This window comes from Panthera onca, chromosome B1 (genome assembly GCF_046562875.1).
Source record: "Panthera onca isolate mPanOnc1 chromosome B1, mPanOnc1 haplotype 2, whole genome shotgun sequence".
NCBI classification, from domain to species: domain Eukaryota; kingdom Metazoa; phylum Chordata; class Mammalia; order Carnivora; family Felidae; genus Panthera; species Panthera onca.
In genome coordinates, this window is record NC_138342.1 from 203,457,675 (window position 1) to 203,475,438 (window position 17,764).

A 17,764-nucleotide genomic window follows, 5' to 3' on the forward strand; every position below is an offset into this window, starting at 1 on the left:
TTTCTGTTCATTCCAATGCCATGTATTTTTATTTATTTTTATTTTTTTTATGTTTGTTTATTTTTGAAAGAGAGAGTGAGCAGGGGAGGGGCAGAGAGAGAGGGAGACACAGAATCTGAAACAGGCTCCAGGCTCTGAGCTGTCAGCGCAGAGCCCGACCTGGGGATCCAACCCACGAACTGAGATCACGACCTGAGCCCAAGTCCGACGCTCAACCGACAGAGCCCCCCAGGCGTCCCCCCCCCCCGCCCCCCACTGTGCATTTACTTTGCTCCCATGTAGAGGGAGGACGACTTTTATGAAGTCAATTTTACGAAGGTACAGAAAGCTCGCCGGACTGGTCCCTGAGCTTAGAAGAGCAGACAATGCCACGGAGCCACAAACTGGCAGTCCGTGAGCTGCGTGTGGCCCAGAGACCTGCTCTGCTCCACACACACGGTGCCCCTCACGCACACGGTTTCAGTGTGTTGCCTATGGTTAAAATCAGGTGACTTCCCAAGGTCCGAGGGCACCTGCCCAGCCCCTTCCCGCACCGCCTGTGGCTGGCAAGGGACCGCAGCCCTGGGTCAGACTCTACCTGCCTGGGTCTGCATCCCTGGGGGTGAGCGAATGGGCTTTTCTACGTGTGGTTCCTTTGATGCAGTGTGAGGCCATCTCAGATTAAACAGAGACGTTTCTGTGAATTCGCTTAAAACGTGCAGCTTTCAGCCCACTCCGTTGCTCACGTTAAGCACAACGTGGACTTGTGTTTGGTTTGTTTCAACTCGCTTTAAACCGTGGCTTAGTCCGCCGGGGCCGCTAGATGAGCCCCAGGGACTGGGCGTTTGCTGCTGGCAGCTCTGGAGGCTGGCCTCACGGCCACGTGCCAGTGGGGGCGTGTTCTGGGGGGCCACTCCTCCAGCTGGGGGACTCTGGCTGTGTCCTCATGGGGAGGAAGCGGCTGGGGGCTCCCCTGGGTCTCTCTTACAGGGACCCTGACCCCATTTGCCAGGACTCGGCCAGAGGCACCACCTCCTAATGCCATCACGTTGGGGGGTGGGGGGCCGACGTGGTTTTCGGGGGGGACGCACACATGCAGTGGTTTGACATCCACCTCAAAACGATCACTTTGGGGCCCAATCCCACCTGCCGCGTGCGACCAGCCGGTGGCCTGTGCTGAGCGAAGGCCAGAGGGAAGAGAGTCGCTGCCCCCAGAGGATCCGTGTCCTCTATTCTGTTTCAGGGGGTGGCTCCATCTGGTCCACTAGGCCGTCGGATCCCGGGGTATGTTTATGAAATTGTTTGTAAACGTCAGCGGTGAGCGCCGCCCCTCCCCCAGCAAAGTGACACAGTGACATCCCTGGGGAATCACTGCCACTGAGAGTTCGCAAGACTTGCTGGCCCGGCCATCGGAGGTCCCCGTGACATGGGCGCTGCTCGTCCCAGGCTCTGGGGCAGTGTCCTGGGAAGGGCTCCAAGGGCTGGGGAGCCCTGGGGGGGGCATGGGGGTGGTGGGACTGGCTCCGAGTAGGTGTGAGTGGCACTCAGACCTGGCGGTGCGGTGCGGTGGGCCCAGGTGGCCCGTGTGCGCCCGCAGGTTCACGGGCAGATCCTCCCATCGCTCTTTGCATCCTTGTTACCCCGTGAGGACCCATAGGTCCTTGCCTTGCGTTCGGTCCACCCGAAACATCTGGATAGGAGCCAGCAGGTTCTCTAGGGTCTTCCCTTTGACTTTGAACTGGTTGGGCTGCACCTGAACCTCCCAGCAGCTGCCAAAGCTTCTCTGAGCTGCCAGCACACATACCTGCTTCATCCCAGCACCTCCCTCTGGTCTCAGACACCCCGGCCCCCACTCGCTCCAGCACCTACCAGGGGCTCAGACACCCCCCCCCCCCACACTTCAGCACCTCCCTCCAGTCTCAGACACCCCCCCCCCCAATTCTCTCCAGCACCTCTCTGGTCTCAGACACACCCCCCCACTCTTCACTCCAGCACCTCCCTCCAGTCTCAGACACGCCCCCTCTTCAGTCCAGCACCCCCCTCTGGGCTCAGACACCCCACCCCCCTCACTCCAGCACCTCCCTCGGGTCTCAGACACCCCCCCCTCTTCACTCTAACACCTCCCTCCAGTCTCAGACACACCCCCACCAGTTCTCTCCAGCACCTCCCTCTGGTCTCAGACACCCCCCCAACACTTCCTCCAGTACCTCCCTCTGGTCTCAGACACACCCCCCCCTCACTCCAGCACCTCCCTCCAGTCTCAGACACTCCCCCCCCCCCACTTCATTCCAGCACCTCCCTCTGGTCTCAGACACCCCACCCCTTCCTCCAGTACCTCCCTCGGGTCTCAGACACACACCCCCTTCACTCCAGCACCTCCCTCTGGTCTCAGACACCACCCCCTTCACTCCAGCACCTCCCTCCAGTCTCAGACAACCCCCCTCTTAATTCCAGCACCTCCCTCTGGTCTCAGCACTCCTCCCCACTGTTCACTCCAGCACCTCCCTCCAGTCTCAGACACTCCCCCCCCACTTCATTCCAGCACCTCCCTCTGGTTTCAGACACCCCCCAACACTTCACTCCAGCACCTCCCTCCAGTCTCAGACACCGCCCCCCCTCCTCACTCCAGCACCTCCTTCCAGTCTCAGACACACCCCCCCATTGTCTCTCAGACACACCCCCCCATTGTCTCCAGCACCTCCCTCCAGTCTCAGACACTCCCCCTCTCACTTCACTCCAGCACCTCCCTCTGGTTTCAGACACCACCCCCCCCCCCCCCCCCCCCGTCCCACTTCACTCCAGCACCTCGCTCTGGTCTCAGACACTACCCCCCTCACTTCACTCCGGCACCTCCCTGTGGTTTCAGACACCCCCCCCCCCCACTTCACTCCAGCACCTCCCTCCGGTCTCAGACACTCCCCCCCCCTTCACTCCAGCACCTCCCTCTGGTCTCAGACACCCCCACACCCCACTGCATTCCAGCACCTCCCTCTGGGCTCAGACACCCCACCCCCATCACTGCAGCATCTCCCTCGGGTTTCAGACACCCCCCCTCTTCACTCTAGCACCTCCCTCGGGTCTCAGACACCCCCCCACCCCACTTCACTCCAGTACCTCCCTCTGGTCTCAGACAACCCGCCCCCCCAATTCTCTCCAGCACCTCCTTGTGGCCTCAGACACCCCCCCCCCCACTTCACTCCATCACCTCCCTCCGGTCTCAGACACTCCCCGCCAACTTCACTCCAGCACCTCCCTCTGGTCTCAGACACCCCGCTCTCCCCCCCCCCCCAACTTTGCCTCAGCACCTCCCTCTGGCTGGTCTCAGACTCCCCCGCCCCCCGTTTCCCCCCCCTCCGCTGAAACAAAGCCTGCAGATATTTGTTGTGCTTTTGTCCAGTTCTAGATAGATGCCAAAGAAAAGAAAGCGCAACACCACGTATTTCGAAAGGATTATTCTCTTACAGTTGGGATAAAGTGCCATCTGACACGTGTAGGAAGCATCAAAAATATTAGGATGGGTCATTTAAAAATCCAACGTCAGCTGCTTCTGGGAGCGAGGACACGGGCATTGTATAAGCTTGAACAAAATCTGTACGTTTTTACTGCATGTGGCGGGTGCTTTAGATAAGGGGTTCCTAAAGATCGTGACCACCGGTGCTTAACCCGACTCAGTGTGACAGAGGGTAGGGAGCCCTGCAGCGGCCTACATCCACTCCTTCAGGGACAGTAGTCAAAGAGGTATGACACAGGAGGCAGGAGCACGCTTGCTCAACATGGTAACTGAGCGTCTCACGGCTCTATGTTCCTTCCAAGGAGCCCTAAACCATTCTGTTCCCCCATTTTTTTAAATTAAAAAATGTTTATTTTTGAGAGAGAGAGCACGAGCTGGGGAGGGGCAGAGAGAATCACGCAGGTGCCTCCTTCTGCCAGCACAGAGCCCGACTCAGGACTCAAACTCACAAACCTGGAGATCATGACCCGAGCCGAAATCAAGAGTCGGACGCTCAACCAACTGAGCCCCAGGCACCCCTGTGTCCCCCTTTTTAAGTGATGGTTATAATTTAATGTCACAGGCGACATGGTGGTCACTTTACACATTTTGTGCTGAACTTCAATGGGGTTAACTGGAAAATATTAGAGAAAACGTACTTTTTAACGACCCTACTTAAAAGGGATGATTTGGCAGCTCTAGTGCTATGCTTCCTCTGATGTGTAAGAACATTCTGTAAATTCACGTCTTGTTGCAATTAAAAAACAAAACAAAACAAAGTCAAATCACCAAGCACCATGGTTACCACGGGCCTAGGACAGACTTGCATTTTTTTAAGGTTTACTTATTTATCGTGTGTGTGTGAGAGAGAGAGAGTGAGAGAGAGAGTGAGAGAGAGAGAGAGAGAGAGAGAGAAAGAGAGAGAGAGAGAGATAGAGACTGTAAGGGGGAAGGACAGATTGAGAATCGCAAGCAGGCTCTGCACCATTAGGGCAGAGCCCGACAGGGGACTCGAACTCGGGAACCGTGAGATCACGACCTGAGCCGAAATCAAGAGTCAGACACTTAACCGCCTGAGCCACCCAGGTGCCCCCAGACCTACTTGTATTTTAAGGAACTGTTTGCTCTGAAAATGAATGCATGCATTTATAAAAGAGCCTATACAGTAATGTGAATACTCTTTAGTTATTTCTAGAAGTGATATTAAGCAGATGCTTCGTTTAGTCACAAAGGAAAGTGTGTGTGTGTCTGTTTACAGAGATGCGGCAAATATGCACACCTAAGTATTTACAAACATATGCCCAGGCTTTCCTTCTCTTTGATTCCCAGGAAGATCAGAGCCAAGTTTTAATGCCAACTGTGTCACCCGGTGCATTCATTTCGCTGCTACGGAACATGCAGCCCAATTACCGTACAATCCCTGCTGAATCTCTTTAACTGCAGCCGTTTCTGCCTGAGTCAAGCCGCCTCCCACCACGGCCTGCATCGGTGACACCTGGGTGACACCTGCCGTCACACCTGCTCACCTCCCACCTGCCTCGTAAGCCTGGAGGGGGATGGCCCGGAGCTGCGCCAGTGTCCTACAGGTCGGGGGCTGTCTTTCCGCAACCCCCTCCCTGGCCCCCGCGCTGTGGCCCCCTCTCTGGGCTGCACCACAGTGACTCCCATTCACTCACTGGGCTGCAAACTCACAGAACGTGAGACGGCCACTGAGCATGCCCTGAGGAACCGGGTTACCTGGGGGTCTGCTCACCATGTTCTGTTGGCACAGCCAATAGAACTGCTGGAATTTCTGGGACATCAGAAGCTGTGCACTCCCCACGGCACTCCGGATCTTCCCGAGAACTGTGAACCAGAAGAAAACCAGCTTGAGACCCGGTCAGTTGAAAAACAGAAGCAGAAGCATTACACAAAGGGAGTAAACTCCAAAAGGTGGGAGCCGCTCCTTCTTTTCCGGAAGATTAAAACCTTGAATTTATTGTGCAGAATATGTCCACTGATGGAAGTTCTTTTCCAATCTGTTCCGTTTCTTTTTTTTCCCTTTTTAAAAAATGCTTATTTATTGGGGCACCTGGGTGGCTCAGTTGGTTAAGCACCTGACTCCTTGCTTTCGGCTCAGGTCATGATCTCACGGTTCATGAATTTGAGCCCCGTGTCAGGCTCTGTGCTGGTGTGGAGCCTGCCTAGGATTCTCTCTCCCTCTCTCTCTGTCCCTCCCCTGCTTGCTCTCTCACTTTGCACAATAAATAGAGTGAGAGAGCAAGCAGGGGAGGGACAGACGGAGGGAGAGAATCCCAAGCAGGCTCTGTGCTGTCAGCGCAGAGCCTGACACGGGGCTCGATCCCACAACCTTGGGATCATGACCTGGGGTGAAATCAAGAGTCTGACGCTCACCCGACTGAGCTACCCAGGCGCCCTGGCCTGTCCCTTTTCTGATTTTTGAGGGAAACTCAAGGAATACTACATAGTATCAACGATTAGGAGATGACTCTTCAGTGTTAGGAAGAACTAACTTTGGAAAGGCGGTCTATACTGCAGGAGGTTTTCCTGTTTGTGGCATCAGGACACTTTTATCACGATGCTCACATGAGCTAGAAGATGAGGCAGAAGGATGAATACAAAGACGTTAAGTAGTTATTTTTTACGGATGCCTGAAGATGAAGGTGTTAATTCCCAATTTCTAGAAAATCACAGTGACATCAGTTATCGCATTCAAGTCCCGCGAACAGTGTTTCAGGACTGCTGGTGGCCCTGGGGCGGTGCTCTGAGAGCATCTCCCACAGGAACGCAGGGGACGTGATGGTCTCCCTGCCTCGTGCTCGGTCCATGGCTCCCGCCACTGGCCGCCACCTGTCACCACAACAGGCTCACATCACGGACGTCTGTGGTGATGATGTCCCTCCCACTCCTGCGCGCCCACTGCGATGTGGCCTGAAGTTGACAAATGATTTCTAAGTTGTGGGACTTGAATTAATCAAACGGCACTTTGTAAAAAGGTAAGTGATAACGGTTTTGTCAACGGAAAGGACTCCTGTTAGCAAAGGGCAGGAGCGACCACTTGGGATGGACAGTCGGCAAACAAAAGACTTGGTGAGTGAAACACGGGGGCCCTGCCGCAGTCCCGTAACCTCCAGGCGCCTCGCCGGCCTGCCCCCCGCTCTCACACCCAGTCCATGTAGGTGGCAGCACCATCAAGATTTTGGAGATAATAGCTGTGCTAGATCCCAACTCGCAGGCCTCTCAACAGCACGTAGGAGCCTGCTGGAACACGTTTCCCGCTGCTGGGCCTGGGCCCGGGGACCTCTACATTTCGTTTGCCTGGGAGACGAAAGAGAAGTTATTCCCTCGGTTTATACGGATCCACCCGTCTGGGCCGGAGCAGATCATTCCCTCCCTCTGGCTTTTGTCGTCTCTCTGGCTCTCTCGCAGACTCACAGGACACGGGCAGCGAGGGGCCAACCAAGGCATCTCCTTGGGCTTTGAAGGGGAAGACAGTGGTGGGAGCTTATATTCGCTGACGGCAGGTGGCTAGGGAAGGGGGTGTTTCGCCTTAGCCGGAGATTTGCCCATCAGGGAAGAGGAGGAAAGACACCCCCCCTCCCACATGTATTTATGCGGATTTATCTACATCAGGACATTTCTGTGCTGGAGGTTTGTCTAAAGAAGAGGGGACCAGCGCTCCAGCCCACGGTGTTGTCCCGACTCAGCTCCTCAGGGGCACCCGGGGTCCCTCGGGCACGCTCCACCATCGGGGCCTCGCAAGTGTCCACAGAGGCGGAAACTGAGGTCCGCGTTCCCGCACAGTTTCCCAAACGGTAGTGATTGTAACAGGTGCTTCCAAACCAGCGGCCGTGAGACTCACTCAGTGCGCGCTAGAGACAGGCATTGAAGATTCTGACACCCCGACAGCCAGGCCGCACAGGTGCCGTGTCCCCTTCCCTCGGGCTTGCTCTGGAGGAGACAGTCACAGACCAGAGTTGGGAAGGGCCTCAGTGCCCATGTGACGAAATGCCGTGAGGCTGTGGACACAGATGTCCCACAAGTAAACCCACGGACGTGCCCGGGACACGTTGCAGTGTGTGGGCCAGTCAGCTTCGGGGCAGTCGGCGAAGCACAGGGTCCATCTGCTGAAGCACGAGGACCGGGTGTCCTGCACAGCACGTTCCGACAGTGACTTTCTCTGGGGAAACGCTGTCTAATTAGATTTGCCTGACTTTCTCATCTGCGTACAAGGAACTCAGATTGCCGACCGCCGCTCCCCAGGGTTTTGTTGTTAACGATCTCACACATACAGAAGATCTAAAGAAAAGCATCCGCATCACTTAGAGTCAGCGAGTAACAGTTTGTCACGTGCCTACGTTTGCTTTTCTGAGCCATCTGACAATAAGCCATAGCCCGCCTGTCACCTGCCATCGCCCTGGGCAACCACACTCTCCTTATCCTTCCTAAAGAGTGAGTAATTCCCTCACACAACTAATTCTGCACTGTTTCCAGAATTTTTTTCTTAAGCAGGCTCCACGTCCAGCATGGAGCCCAACAGGGGGCCTGAACTCATGACCCCGAGATCAAGACCTGAGCTGAGATCAAGAGTCGGACACCTAACTGGCTGAGCCACCCAGGTGCCCTTGCTTCTAGGATATTAAAGAGGAGTTTAACACATGGGACTTCCCATAGAAGCGAATACATTGGATAACACTTTGGCCTCCCTTCAGACTTAAAAGTATCATCATGCGTCTTGCTACCTGGGCCCACCCGTCTTCTGCAAATCCATTTCCAAGAGGGGCTTGCCCACTTCCAAGGTGGGTGCCCACACCCACCTCCTTGACCTGATCTGCCAGGCAGCACGGGAGGAGGAAGCTGGCACCAGGGAGGGGAGGGCGCCCGGGTTCAGGACTGAGTGCCCTGGGGATAGGTTGGGGGGGGCGGGTAGGCAGGGGTGGGACAAGGCAGGACACAGTGTCTCCCGGGAGGGGTGAGAGCACCCATTCACAGCTGGATCCCCCAAACTGAACATGTCTCTCTGGCTCTGGTCTCACCGCCACCGAGTGGAGGAATGATCTTGAAATGTTGAAGTTCCACCTGTGAACCCCTATCACCTGCAGGACCGATGAGAACATTTAAAGAGACTTGTTTTGAGTGAGCTGTGGCTGCAGGAATAGAAAGAAGCGGTGGGTCTGTGTGGTTTCCTGCACTCACGGCTCCCTCGGTGGCTAATTACAAGTCAATCCGTTTCACACAATTTCAAGTTTTAATTCCCAGCTTTCACGGTCTTCTTAAAACGTGATTCAACAGAAGTATTAACATAAAGAAAGCACTTCACTGTAGAATCTTTAGCACATCGTGGAGCGATGGGGTCATACCTTGGTGCTGGTTTAGTGTAGTGAAGAGATATTATAAAGGGCGTACGTGGATTCTTGCTCGGGAGAGTTGGCGGACGTCAAAGAGCAGCTCGCGACGTGACTGCTAACGTGCTCACGGCAGGAGCGCCGGGCGCTTCAGTGGGCCGATGCTCTCTATCCGGTGCCTTTAATGCAAATAGCTTCCCATACGGCAATGAAATTGAAGTGAAAAATTCAATTTATTCTCTTCCTCTGTCCTTCCCTGATGTTGTCCTAGTTTGGACACTTTCAAGAGCTACCGATAAGGGCTAATGCTCATCAGAATGCAAATTTACAGAGAACCTTGTCTGACGGTTGCCTCTGACGTGCATGGAAATGTGATGAACTTGCTTGCTCCCGTTAAGTTACTTTTCACGTGTCTACTACAATTTCCAACTCTTGCAAATTTTGGTATGACATGCCAGCAGAACATTCACATGAGCCTTTTCTTTCAAAATTTGAGGTGGGTTTTTGTAGAATTTGCAGGTAGTTTGAAATGATCATTTGAATATTTCTTCCTCCCTGGTCTCTGGGATCTTCCATGACTGAGGTTGTAGAGTGGGTGTAGGAAAATCACTGCCCCCACAGGTGTGTCCCCCTGTAAGGTCTCAGCGTTACTGTTTTCATATTTATCGAGCACACATTTCTGGGGTTTTTTTTTTTGAAATCATATACTTAGTATTTAAAAGTTGTTTAAAGAACAAATTGATGAATGGAAAAGTATAATCTCCAGATTAACGGTAGATCACAGTCAACTCTAAAATCTAGCATCATTCTCCGTGGATTTGAAAACAAGATTTTTCTTTTTTCTTTTTTTTTAAATATAATTTATTGTCGGGATGCCTGGGTGGCTCTGTTGGTTCAGTGTCTGACTTCGGCTCAGGTCATGATCTCACAGTTGGTGGGTTTGAGCCCCAGGTCGGGCTCTGTGCTGACAGCTCGGAGCCCAGAGCCTGCTTCAGGTTCTGTCTTCCCCACTCTGCCCCTCCCCTGCTTGCAGTCTGCCTCTCTCTCTCTCTCTCTCTGTCTCTCTCTCTCTCTGTCTCTCAAAAATAAGAATTAAAAAATATATATACCTTATTGTCAAGTTAGCTAACATGCAGTGTATACAGTGTGTTCTTGGCTTCAGAGGTACATTCCCATGATTCATTGCTTTGGAGCGCACGTTTCGTGTCCATCCAGTTTCATGTGGCTGTGTGGCGCCTGGGATGTGTGGGACCTCCCTGTAGGCGCCTGCCCTTGGCAGCAAGGACCTGGACACCGGTCAGAAGGCCGGGAGCAGTGGCTATCCACCGAGCTGTATGGTGGGCAGGTCCCCAAGGTGCGCGTGGCATCTGCCCCCCTCAGGGCCATCTCCCTTATAGCTGATACTTGTCTGTTCTCTTCTCTGTGGCTGTGCGGCGTCCAGGCAAACTGTGGACTGCAGGGCCCATGTCTTCCTCAGCCCCGTGTCGTGCTCTCGTGGGGTAGCTCTGAGCAATCTCTCTTCTTCCCTCTGCCCGCCACACAGTCTATGAGCCAGGCATCGTCCCATCCAGGGATCACGGCCGGAGTCTCGGGGGTTACCCCCCGTCTTCTGGGGTGGAAAGCAGGTCCTCGAATGAGGAAATCGCTGAAGCCCCACCCGCAGCCCGGGGAGTCTGTGCCTCCACACATCTGACCCAGCAGTGTTTAGATTATCAGCTAATTGGGCAGAGTTGTTTTGGGCAAGAGAACCTGTCAACACCTGTCCGAAGACCCTACCGTTGAGTCCCTCGTGTGGCCCATGTCTCTGTGGACCTACTGAATGAAACTTGGTAGCTTTGGAACAATTGCTTTTATTCAAGAAAAACACCTTATTTGCTTTGTTTCACTTTATGCCATTTACCCGTTGGGCTTAACGTAACGGATACAAAAGTCCCCAAACGCTAGCACAGGAATGGTTTACATTCCCTCCGGAACGTATCTTTGAATGATTTAACAACAGGAAGCCTGCCTGAACACGACTTAACTAAACCAGTATTTATTTGGGCTCATGATACGTTTTATTAATCATAGAGGGCTGAACGGATCTAACTTCGCTCAATCGGTTCAGTGAGCTGTGATTATAAAATTACAGTTTTGGGAAGAAATTATTTCGTGTGATGGAAATTTCAATATTTGGAGCTCAGAGTTCTGGCTTAATGAACCACTTAACCTAATCGTTACTTTTTAAAGGGCGCCATCAGCAATAACCCTATACTTGTTCTTCAAATCAGGGCAAGAACCACAGGTTATCTTTCCTGTTACAAATTATTAGGGAAATATCTAAACGTGACTAATAGGGTGCTAGTTTTAGGTGCAAAGTATACAGAGGAGACACATAATAAATGTGTCCTCTTTGTCCACAAGAAGATCAAGGCGTCTGGGCAACTTCAGTAAAGAAGTTAAGAAAACCACAAGAAGCAGATCCAGTGGATCTGTTCTCTGTTCTCTGCGTCCAAGTCCCGCAGCAGAGCAGTCATCTTAAGTCATTACAGAGTCCTGGGAAAACCGCACACAACCCACATCGGTAGACGGTATCTATAGAAGGGGGAGCGCCCAGGGCACTCCCAGCCCCTAAGTGCCACCGAGGACCTGGAACTCTAGAGGATCCAGAACTCTAGAGCATTCTAGATGCCATGGTCTTACGAGGTGCGAGGGGGAGTGGGACTGTCCCTGTTTATGAAGACTGCTCCTCTCTTCCCCCGCTCCGTCCCCTTTCTTTGTCTCCCCTGCAGAGCACATAGGGCTGGGTGCTGCTGGGGGATAATAAACGTATCAGACATGATCACTGCAGCAGGGCGCCGAAGGCCTCCCATGACAGCAGACGGACAGAGCTTTGGGAAAACACAGGGACTGTCCTATCCTCCAAGAAGAAACGCTCGTCCCAGGGTGTGGAGGTGACGGAGCAAAGGGGCTCCTTCCCGCAGGCAGGTGCACGGTCCGCGTCAAAGCAAAGGTCTTCTTACAGAGTCTTGGGACAGGGGCTCCTGTGCCATCGCCCTCCCTCTGCCCCCTCTGCTGCTCAGCCAAATCCAACTCCCCCTCGAGGCCCTGCACCATGCCACCTTCTCCACGAAGCATCTTGGAATCTCTCCCCTCGACAGCATCTTATACCTCTGAGTTTCTAACGTACCTGCCTGCCTGTCTCCTACTACACGTGATGTTTCCCCCTCGCGATAGTCTTGTCCTGGTCTCACTTCTCCATCCGAGGTAACTGCAGTCTGGGTCTACACTGTACCCTGGTCACTCTCCACTAGCCTACGTTCTGTGCGGTGGTGCCTGGCTCACGGCACGTATCCGGTAAATATCCGTAGGATGTTTATGTTAACAACACAGTCCAAGAAGGCCCCAGAGGTTCAAAGGCTTTAAAAAAGGTGTTTAGGAAACGCAATTGAAGGGCAGCAGAAAGTCACCTTCCACCATAGTTTGCTGGAGAATGTGCTCTCCAACCGAAATTTAAATATTTTGTATCCTGAGATGATGTAATCTTATAGTTGATTCGGGTCATTGCAGGCCATCAAACTGACTTTCGTATATGGTGCCCTTATGGCACTCTTCCCAGAATTTTCTGGAATGTCTCCTATGACAAGACAGTCATGACTTATTGCGATGCTGTTTTGGTGCTGAAGCCTTTTTTAACTGTCGGATCTTTCGTGTTTAGTTTGAGAAAGAACTTGTGCCCTTTTTTCTTTGCTCTCTTAATCTCCAGTGGCTTATTAAGGATACCCCAGGTCTGTATTTTATCAGCTCAGGAGTTCTCTCTGAGGATAAATGGGTGTCCCGGCCAAAACGGAACAGAATGAAGCAAATGGCCAAGGATGGGACTCAGCACTTTATAAGACACAGAAGAAGGTGATCCCCAAGAACACAGATGGGAAGGACGCAATGTAGGGAGGAAGTTTCCAGTAAAAGAATCTCGTGATTTAAGAAATTCAGACAGCACAGTCAGCCCTGAAACACAGCTCTTGACGGGAGATGCCCTGACTCTGACACCTCATTCCACCTCTTTACTCTGTGGGACCTGGGGAAAGAGAGTGACCCCGAGCCTTGGTTTACTTTGATAATGGAGACGATGCTCTCTACCCACCACCCACGGCGAGCCCTTGACGAGGTACGTGAAGAACTTAGCGTAAGATTTGGCACCGGATACATGCTCGTACGTGCTCGTACGCCTTCGTATGTGCTGGCTTAGAGATTTCTTCCTTTAAAAAATACCCGTTTGAAAGCTGATTCTTGGAAAATGATGACTGGGTTAAAAGGACACATGAAATATGGGAAATTCGGATAAGGGAGCTCTTGTGCTGGACCACCTTACACACATCAGTGGCTGGCGACCCTCGTTGCTCTGCACACAAAGGGAAGCCAGAACTTCTAGGGTGTGTCCTGAGGGTGCAGATTCGGAAGATGACAGGATAAAATTGGCGGACACTCTGTGGAGCTAAGACTGACCGCTATTACCGCTGCGTCTTCCTCCCGTCTCCTCCTCCGCGGTGCTCCGCTGCGGAGCCACGGGATGGGGGACGTGCATCCCGACTGACCACCCGGCAGGTCTGCGCGCCCCAGGCCCTGCAAGAACTCACGCCGAGCACGCACACACAGTGGGGACGGCAGCCCGGCCCCGATTTCCCACCAACGCACACAATTTAGTTTTCCTGTGTCTTGTCTTTGGGAGAACGATTGTAAGTCCCTGTGACGAGAAAAACAATTTTGCCAAGCCGACGCACATACCGACGAGTGAGAACAACGTGCGGGAAGTAAGCGAGTTTTCAGTACCACAATTGTGAGCAAGCCCTCCACTGAATGTGCCCCAAGCAGACAACAGATTGGGACAAACGCATGGGGACGGTGCGAGACACCAGCGGCCAGAGCCGGCCAGGGAGCAGGTTCAAATGGCTCACCCTGGCAATGCTTCCTCCAAAATACTCAGGGTCTGATGGCGGCCCAGGTAAACAACATGTGGACTTGGATGACTCAGAGAGAAATGTGGGGGAAGGAATTAGCGATTTAAGGGCAATCTCTCTCTTTCCTCATAGGTTGGCACCATAAGTTCTAACAACTAGAGATCCATACACCAACTATTTTCTTGGCTTCTAGGATCCCAGGGCCATTTTACTCTGTAGGTTATGTGAAGTCCATATAATTTCATCACTGCATTTCCGTTTCTAGATTACTGACGCATTCTATTATGGCAGCCATCTAGACATGTCACGCCAGGCACAATTCCCAAGGACGTCAGCAATCTTTTTGAACTTGCGAATTTGTAGCGACCTAGCAAATGTACAAAGGAATTCATGGAAAGTGAACAACCACTTTAAAGACAGCATGATTTGTCGAGTCAAGACACTCAGAAATGCCTTTGAGAAACTGTACTGTGCTAAAGACCAGGGGTTAGTTCTAAGTACGTTGCAATTATTCTCATGGTAATCTTGTTCTAAAAACAAAGACGGCGGGTACTTGCTTGGAAGTCACATGCAGTGATTTGTGAAGGAGGCCGCTCTGACAATCCTCAAGATAGGGTTCTTCAGGGAAATGGGGAGCAGGTGGGCAAAAAGGGACGCTGTCCCTTCCTGCACAGAGAGGCAGAGACCCATCTGAGCCATTAAAGGTTGGAGCAGATCTGCTCTGCGGACCCTCATTCAGGAAGGTCAGATCTGCGCGCGGCACTGCAATGGGAACGCACCGTCATGGGGCCGGTTCAATCTCCTATTCGTCTCCAACTTCTCTTTGGCATAAAGCCAACTCCACTCCATGTAAACACGGGGCGGGAAGGACTCGAGAAAACAGAGTGCTCCACGTGGAGAGAGCTGGCACGTGGAACACGAGATTAAGGATGCTAAGGACACCACAGTCGGCACCACCGGGCTCACGATCTAACAAAACCCGGGAGGAGCCCCTGGAACATGTTACCGGTTGCTTTTCTGTTCGTTCTCTTGTCTGTTCTCTTGGAATTGAGTGGGATGCAGTTTCAATTTGCCCAAGTATCAAAGGACATTCCCCCATTAATACTGGCACCTGCCCGTTCATGCAACTGCCCAGGGACGGGGTTAAGAAGCCACCGGAGGCTGTGCTCTTACTTTCCTCCGAAAGGTCATTCTCCTCTGCCTCTCTCTCCATGTCCTTGCACCAGCCTTCCATCCTCTTGGTCTCCGTGTGTAGCAGCTTCACAAACCACGAGCCGTCCCTGCGGCACGGAGACATCCTCCCGGTGTCTGCCGTCTCGACGCACGGCTCCAGCCAGGGCTCGGGAGGGGGCAGGGTGGCAGTGTCCACGGGCGCCCTGTAGTCCTCTCTGTAACTAAAGACCCCCTGGGTCCGGACAGTCCTGACCGCCCCGTACTGGGTGGGCGTGCTGGGCTCCGAGTGCCGCTGGAAGGCGGGACCAAACTGCAGGCCCTTGTCCTCCATGGTGACGCGTCCCGGGAAGCCCTCCAGCTCCAAGTCTGCTTGGACGGCGGCTGTCACGCTGTTCGAGCGCTTAAAACGTCCATGTCTGCGGAGGCGGGAAGGAAGAAAAACGAAAGGCTTTCTGAGATGACTTTCTGCGGCACACCTACGGCGAGCTCGCACACAGCACTCCTGCGATGCAGCGAGCCAGCGGCTCAAGGGAAGGTGAGCGTTTTCACCTCTACTGCCGCTGCTCTGGGGTCCCAGCTATGAAAGCACATTGGGTTTCGCTCATAAGCAACCTCTGACATGCACCTACGTCTCAGTGCCTACATAATGCCCACTTAAGACATGAGTGTACTGTAGGGCACAGTGAGGAGAGCGGCCCGTGAGACCCCTCCGCCTTGGAACAGTGACCTCCCTTTGCAAATCCGCCACAAGTTTACGAACTCCCGTGTGTTGCATGCAGGTAAAAGTAAGGCCGCGTTGCTTCTTTGATACAAATAACTTCTGTACCCTCTGACTTCTGGGGACACACTTCAGGACGTGAGTTTCTCCTCCTTTCTGAATATCTTAATATCGTCTCCATTAAGTCTTTTATGCAAAATAATGAATCTGAGCTCTGACTTTAGCAGGTGTTTGAAAAACATTTTCATCGTATGTATTTGGAGGCCACCCGTGCCTGCACAGCCAATTACTGAAATGATGGGTAGGAAAGGGCTTGTAATTGGAGTCCAGACATTGCTGGGTGAGAACTCTGTGTGTGTGTGTGTGGGGGGGGGGGTACATCCACACTGTACCCTAACTAAACATTCTGGCTTCTCCCCATTTGAACCTGCAGATGGCAATAGCTGTGAGAGCAGCTGGTTAATGAATGTGCCACTTACTTTCTTTGCTGGAGGCAAACAAGAGAGCAAGCCAGGGATGGGACGGAAGGCAGCAAGCCCAGATTCCCCAGTGCAGAAGCCGTCCAGCCTCTGAGAGGTCTGTTGGGAGCCTGGGAAGCCATTAGTTTGTGGTCTGAATATCTCCGCAATCAAAACCTTTATGGGTTGGGTCCTAAAACCCTCCAATGAGAATGTCACCCAGGACCTTACCAGCTAGATGTGAACAGAAGTTGTAGATGTAATGATGCTCTCATTAAAATTCATTTTTATGAAATTTATACGATATGTTATTTTAAATACAAAAGAATCATCCTGTTCTTGTTGCAAAATAACACTATCCTAATAGACATCTCTTACTCTGTAGTTGAAGTCATGGTGGCTAAGGTCTTAAACATCTTTCCTTATCTCTCTTTCTTTTCCTTTTGACATTATTAGGTGAGAAGGCATGCATCTGGTCGACTCTCAGGCCGATGTGCTCTTCCTTTGGGTGAAGAACTTGGCTTTCAGAGCTGTCAGATTTCATAGGCAGTAAATTACTTTAGAAAGAATTATTCCCTTGCCTCTTGCAAAAACAAGACACAGGTGGATGCTAATCCATACTTGAACGACATATTGAAAAGTATAAATATATGACCCTATTTCCACGAGAGGCATGAATTATTGATGGTCAGCATGATCTAGGTGTTTGCAGTCAGGTTTCTAACAGATGGTTCCTGCTGGGGAACCTCATATCCCTAACAGATCCTTCCTGCTGGGAACCTCGTATCCCTAAAAGACCGTTCCTGCTGGGGACATCGTATCCCTAACAGATCGTTCCTGCTGGAGACCTCATATCCCTAACAGGTTGTTCCTGCTGGGGACCTCGTATTCCTAACAGATCACTCCTTCCTGCTGGGGACCTCGAATCCCTAACAGATCATTCCTGCTGGGGACCTCGCATCCCTAACAGATGGTTCCTGCTGGGGACCTCGCATCCCTAACAGGTTGTTCCTGCTGGGGACCTCGTATACCTAATAGATCGTTCCTGCTGGGGACCTCGCATCCCTAACAGATCACTCCTTCCTGCTGGGGAACCTCATATCCCTAACAGGTTGTTCCTGCTGGGGACCTTGCATCCCTAACAGATGGTCCCTGCTGGGGACCTCGCATCCCTAACAGATGGTTCCTGCTGGGGACCTCGCATCCCTAACAGATCCTTCCTGCTGGGGACCTTGCAATCCTAACAGATGGTTCCTGCTGGGGACCTCGTATCTCTAACAGATTGTTCCTGCTGGGGACCTCGTATTCCTAACAGATCACTCCTTCCTGCTGGGGAACCTCGTATCCCTAACAGGTCATTCCTGCTGGGGACCTTGCATCCCTAACAGATGGTTCCTGCTGGGAACCTCGCATCCCTAACAGATGGTTCCTGCTGGGGACCTCACATCCCTAACAGATTGTTCCTGCTGGGGACCTCGTATTCCTAACAGATCATTCCTTCCTGCTGGGGAACCTCGTATCCCTAACAGGTCATTCCTGCTGGGGACCTTGCATCCCTAACAGATGGTTCCTGCTGGGAACCTCGCGTCCCTAACAGATGGTTCCTGCTGGGAACCTCGCGTCCCTAACAGATGGTTCCTGCTGGGGACCTCACATCCCTGACA

The 17,764-nt window shown here is 52.6% G+C and overlaps 1 protein-coding gene across 9 annotated transcripts in view; it reads right to left on the reverse strand.

The window, feature by feature from the left end:
• The window catches only part of DLGAP2 (DLG associated protein 2), a 777,915-nt gene that overhangs the window by 4,642 nt on the left and 755,509 nt on the right, over positions 1-17,764 (reverse strand). For all 9 annotated transcript variants that reach the window (XM_078445206.2, XM_078445207.2, XM_078445203.2 and 6 more), the window contains 2 exons: positions 14,925-15,340; positions 5,223-5,314 (listed from right to left, as the gene is read on the reverse strand). In XM_078445206.2, the coding sequence (XP_078301332.1) occupies positions 5,223-5,314; positions 14,925-15,340 (508 nt within the window). The remainder of the gene's footprint in view (positions 1-5,222; positions 5,315-14,924; positions 15,341-17,764) is intronic.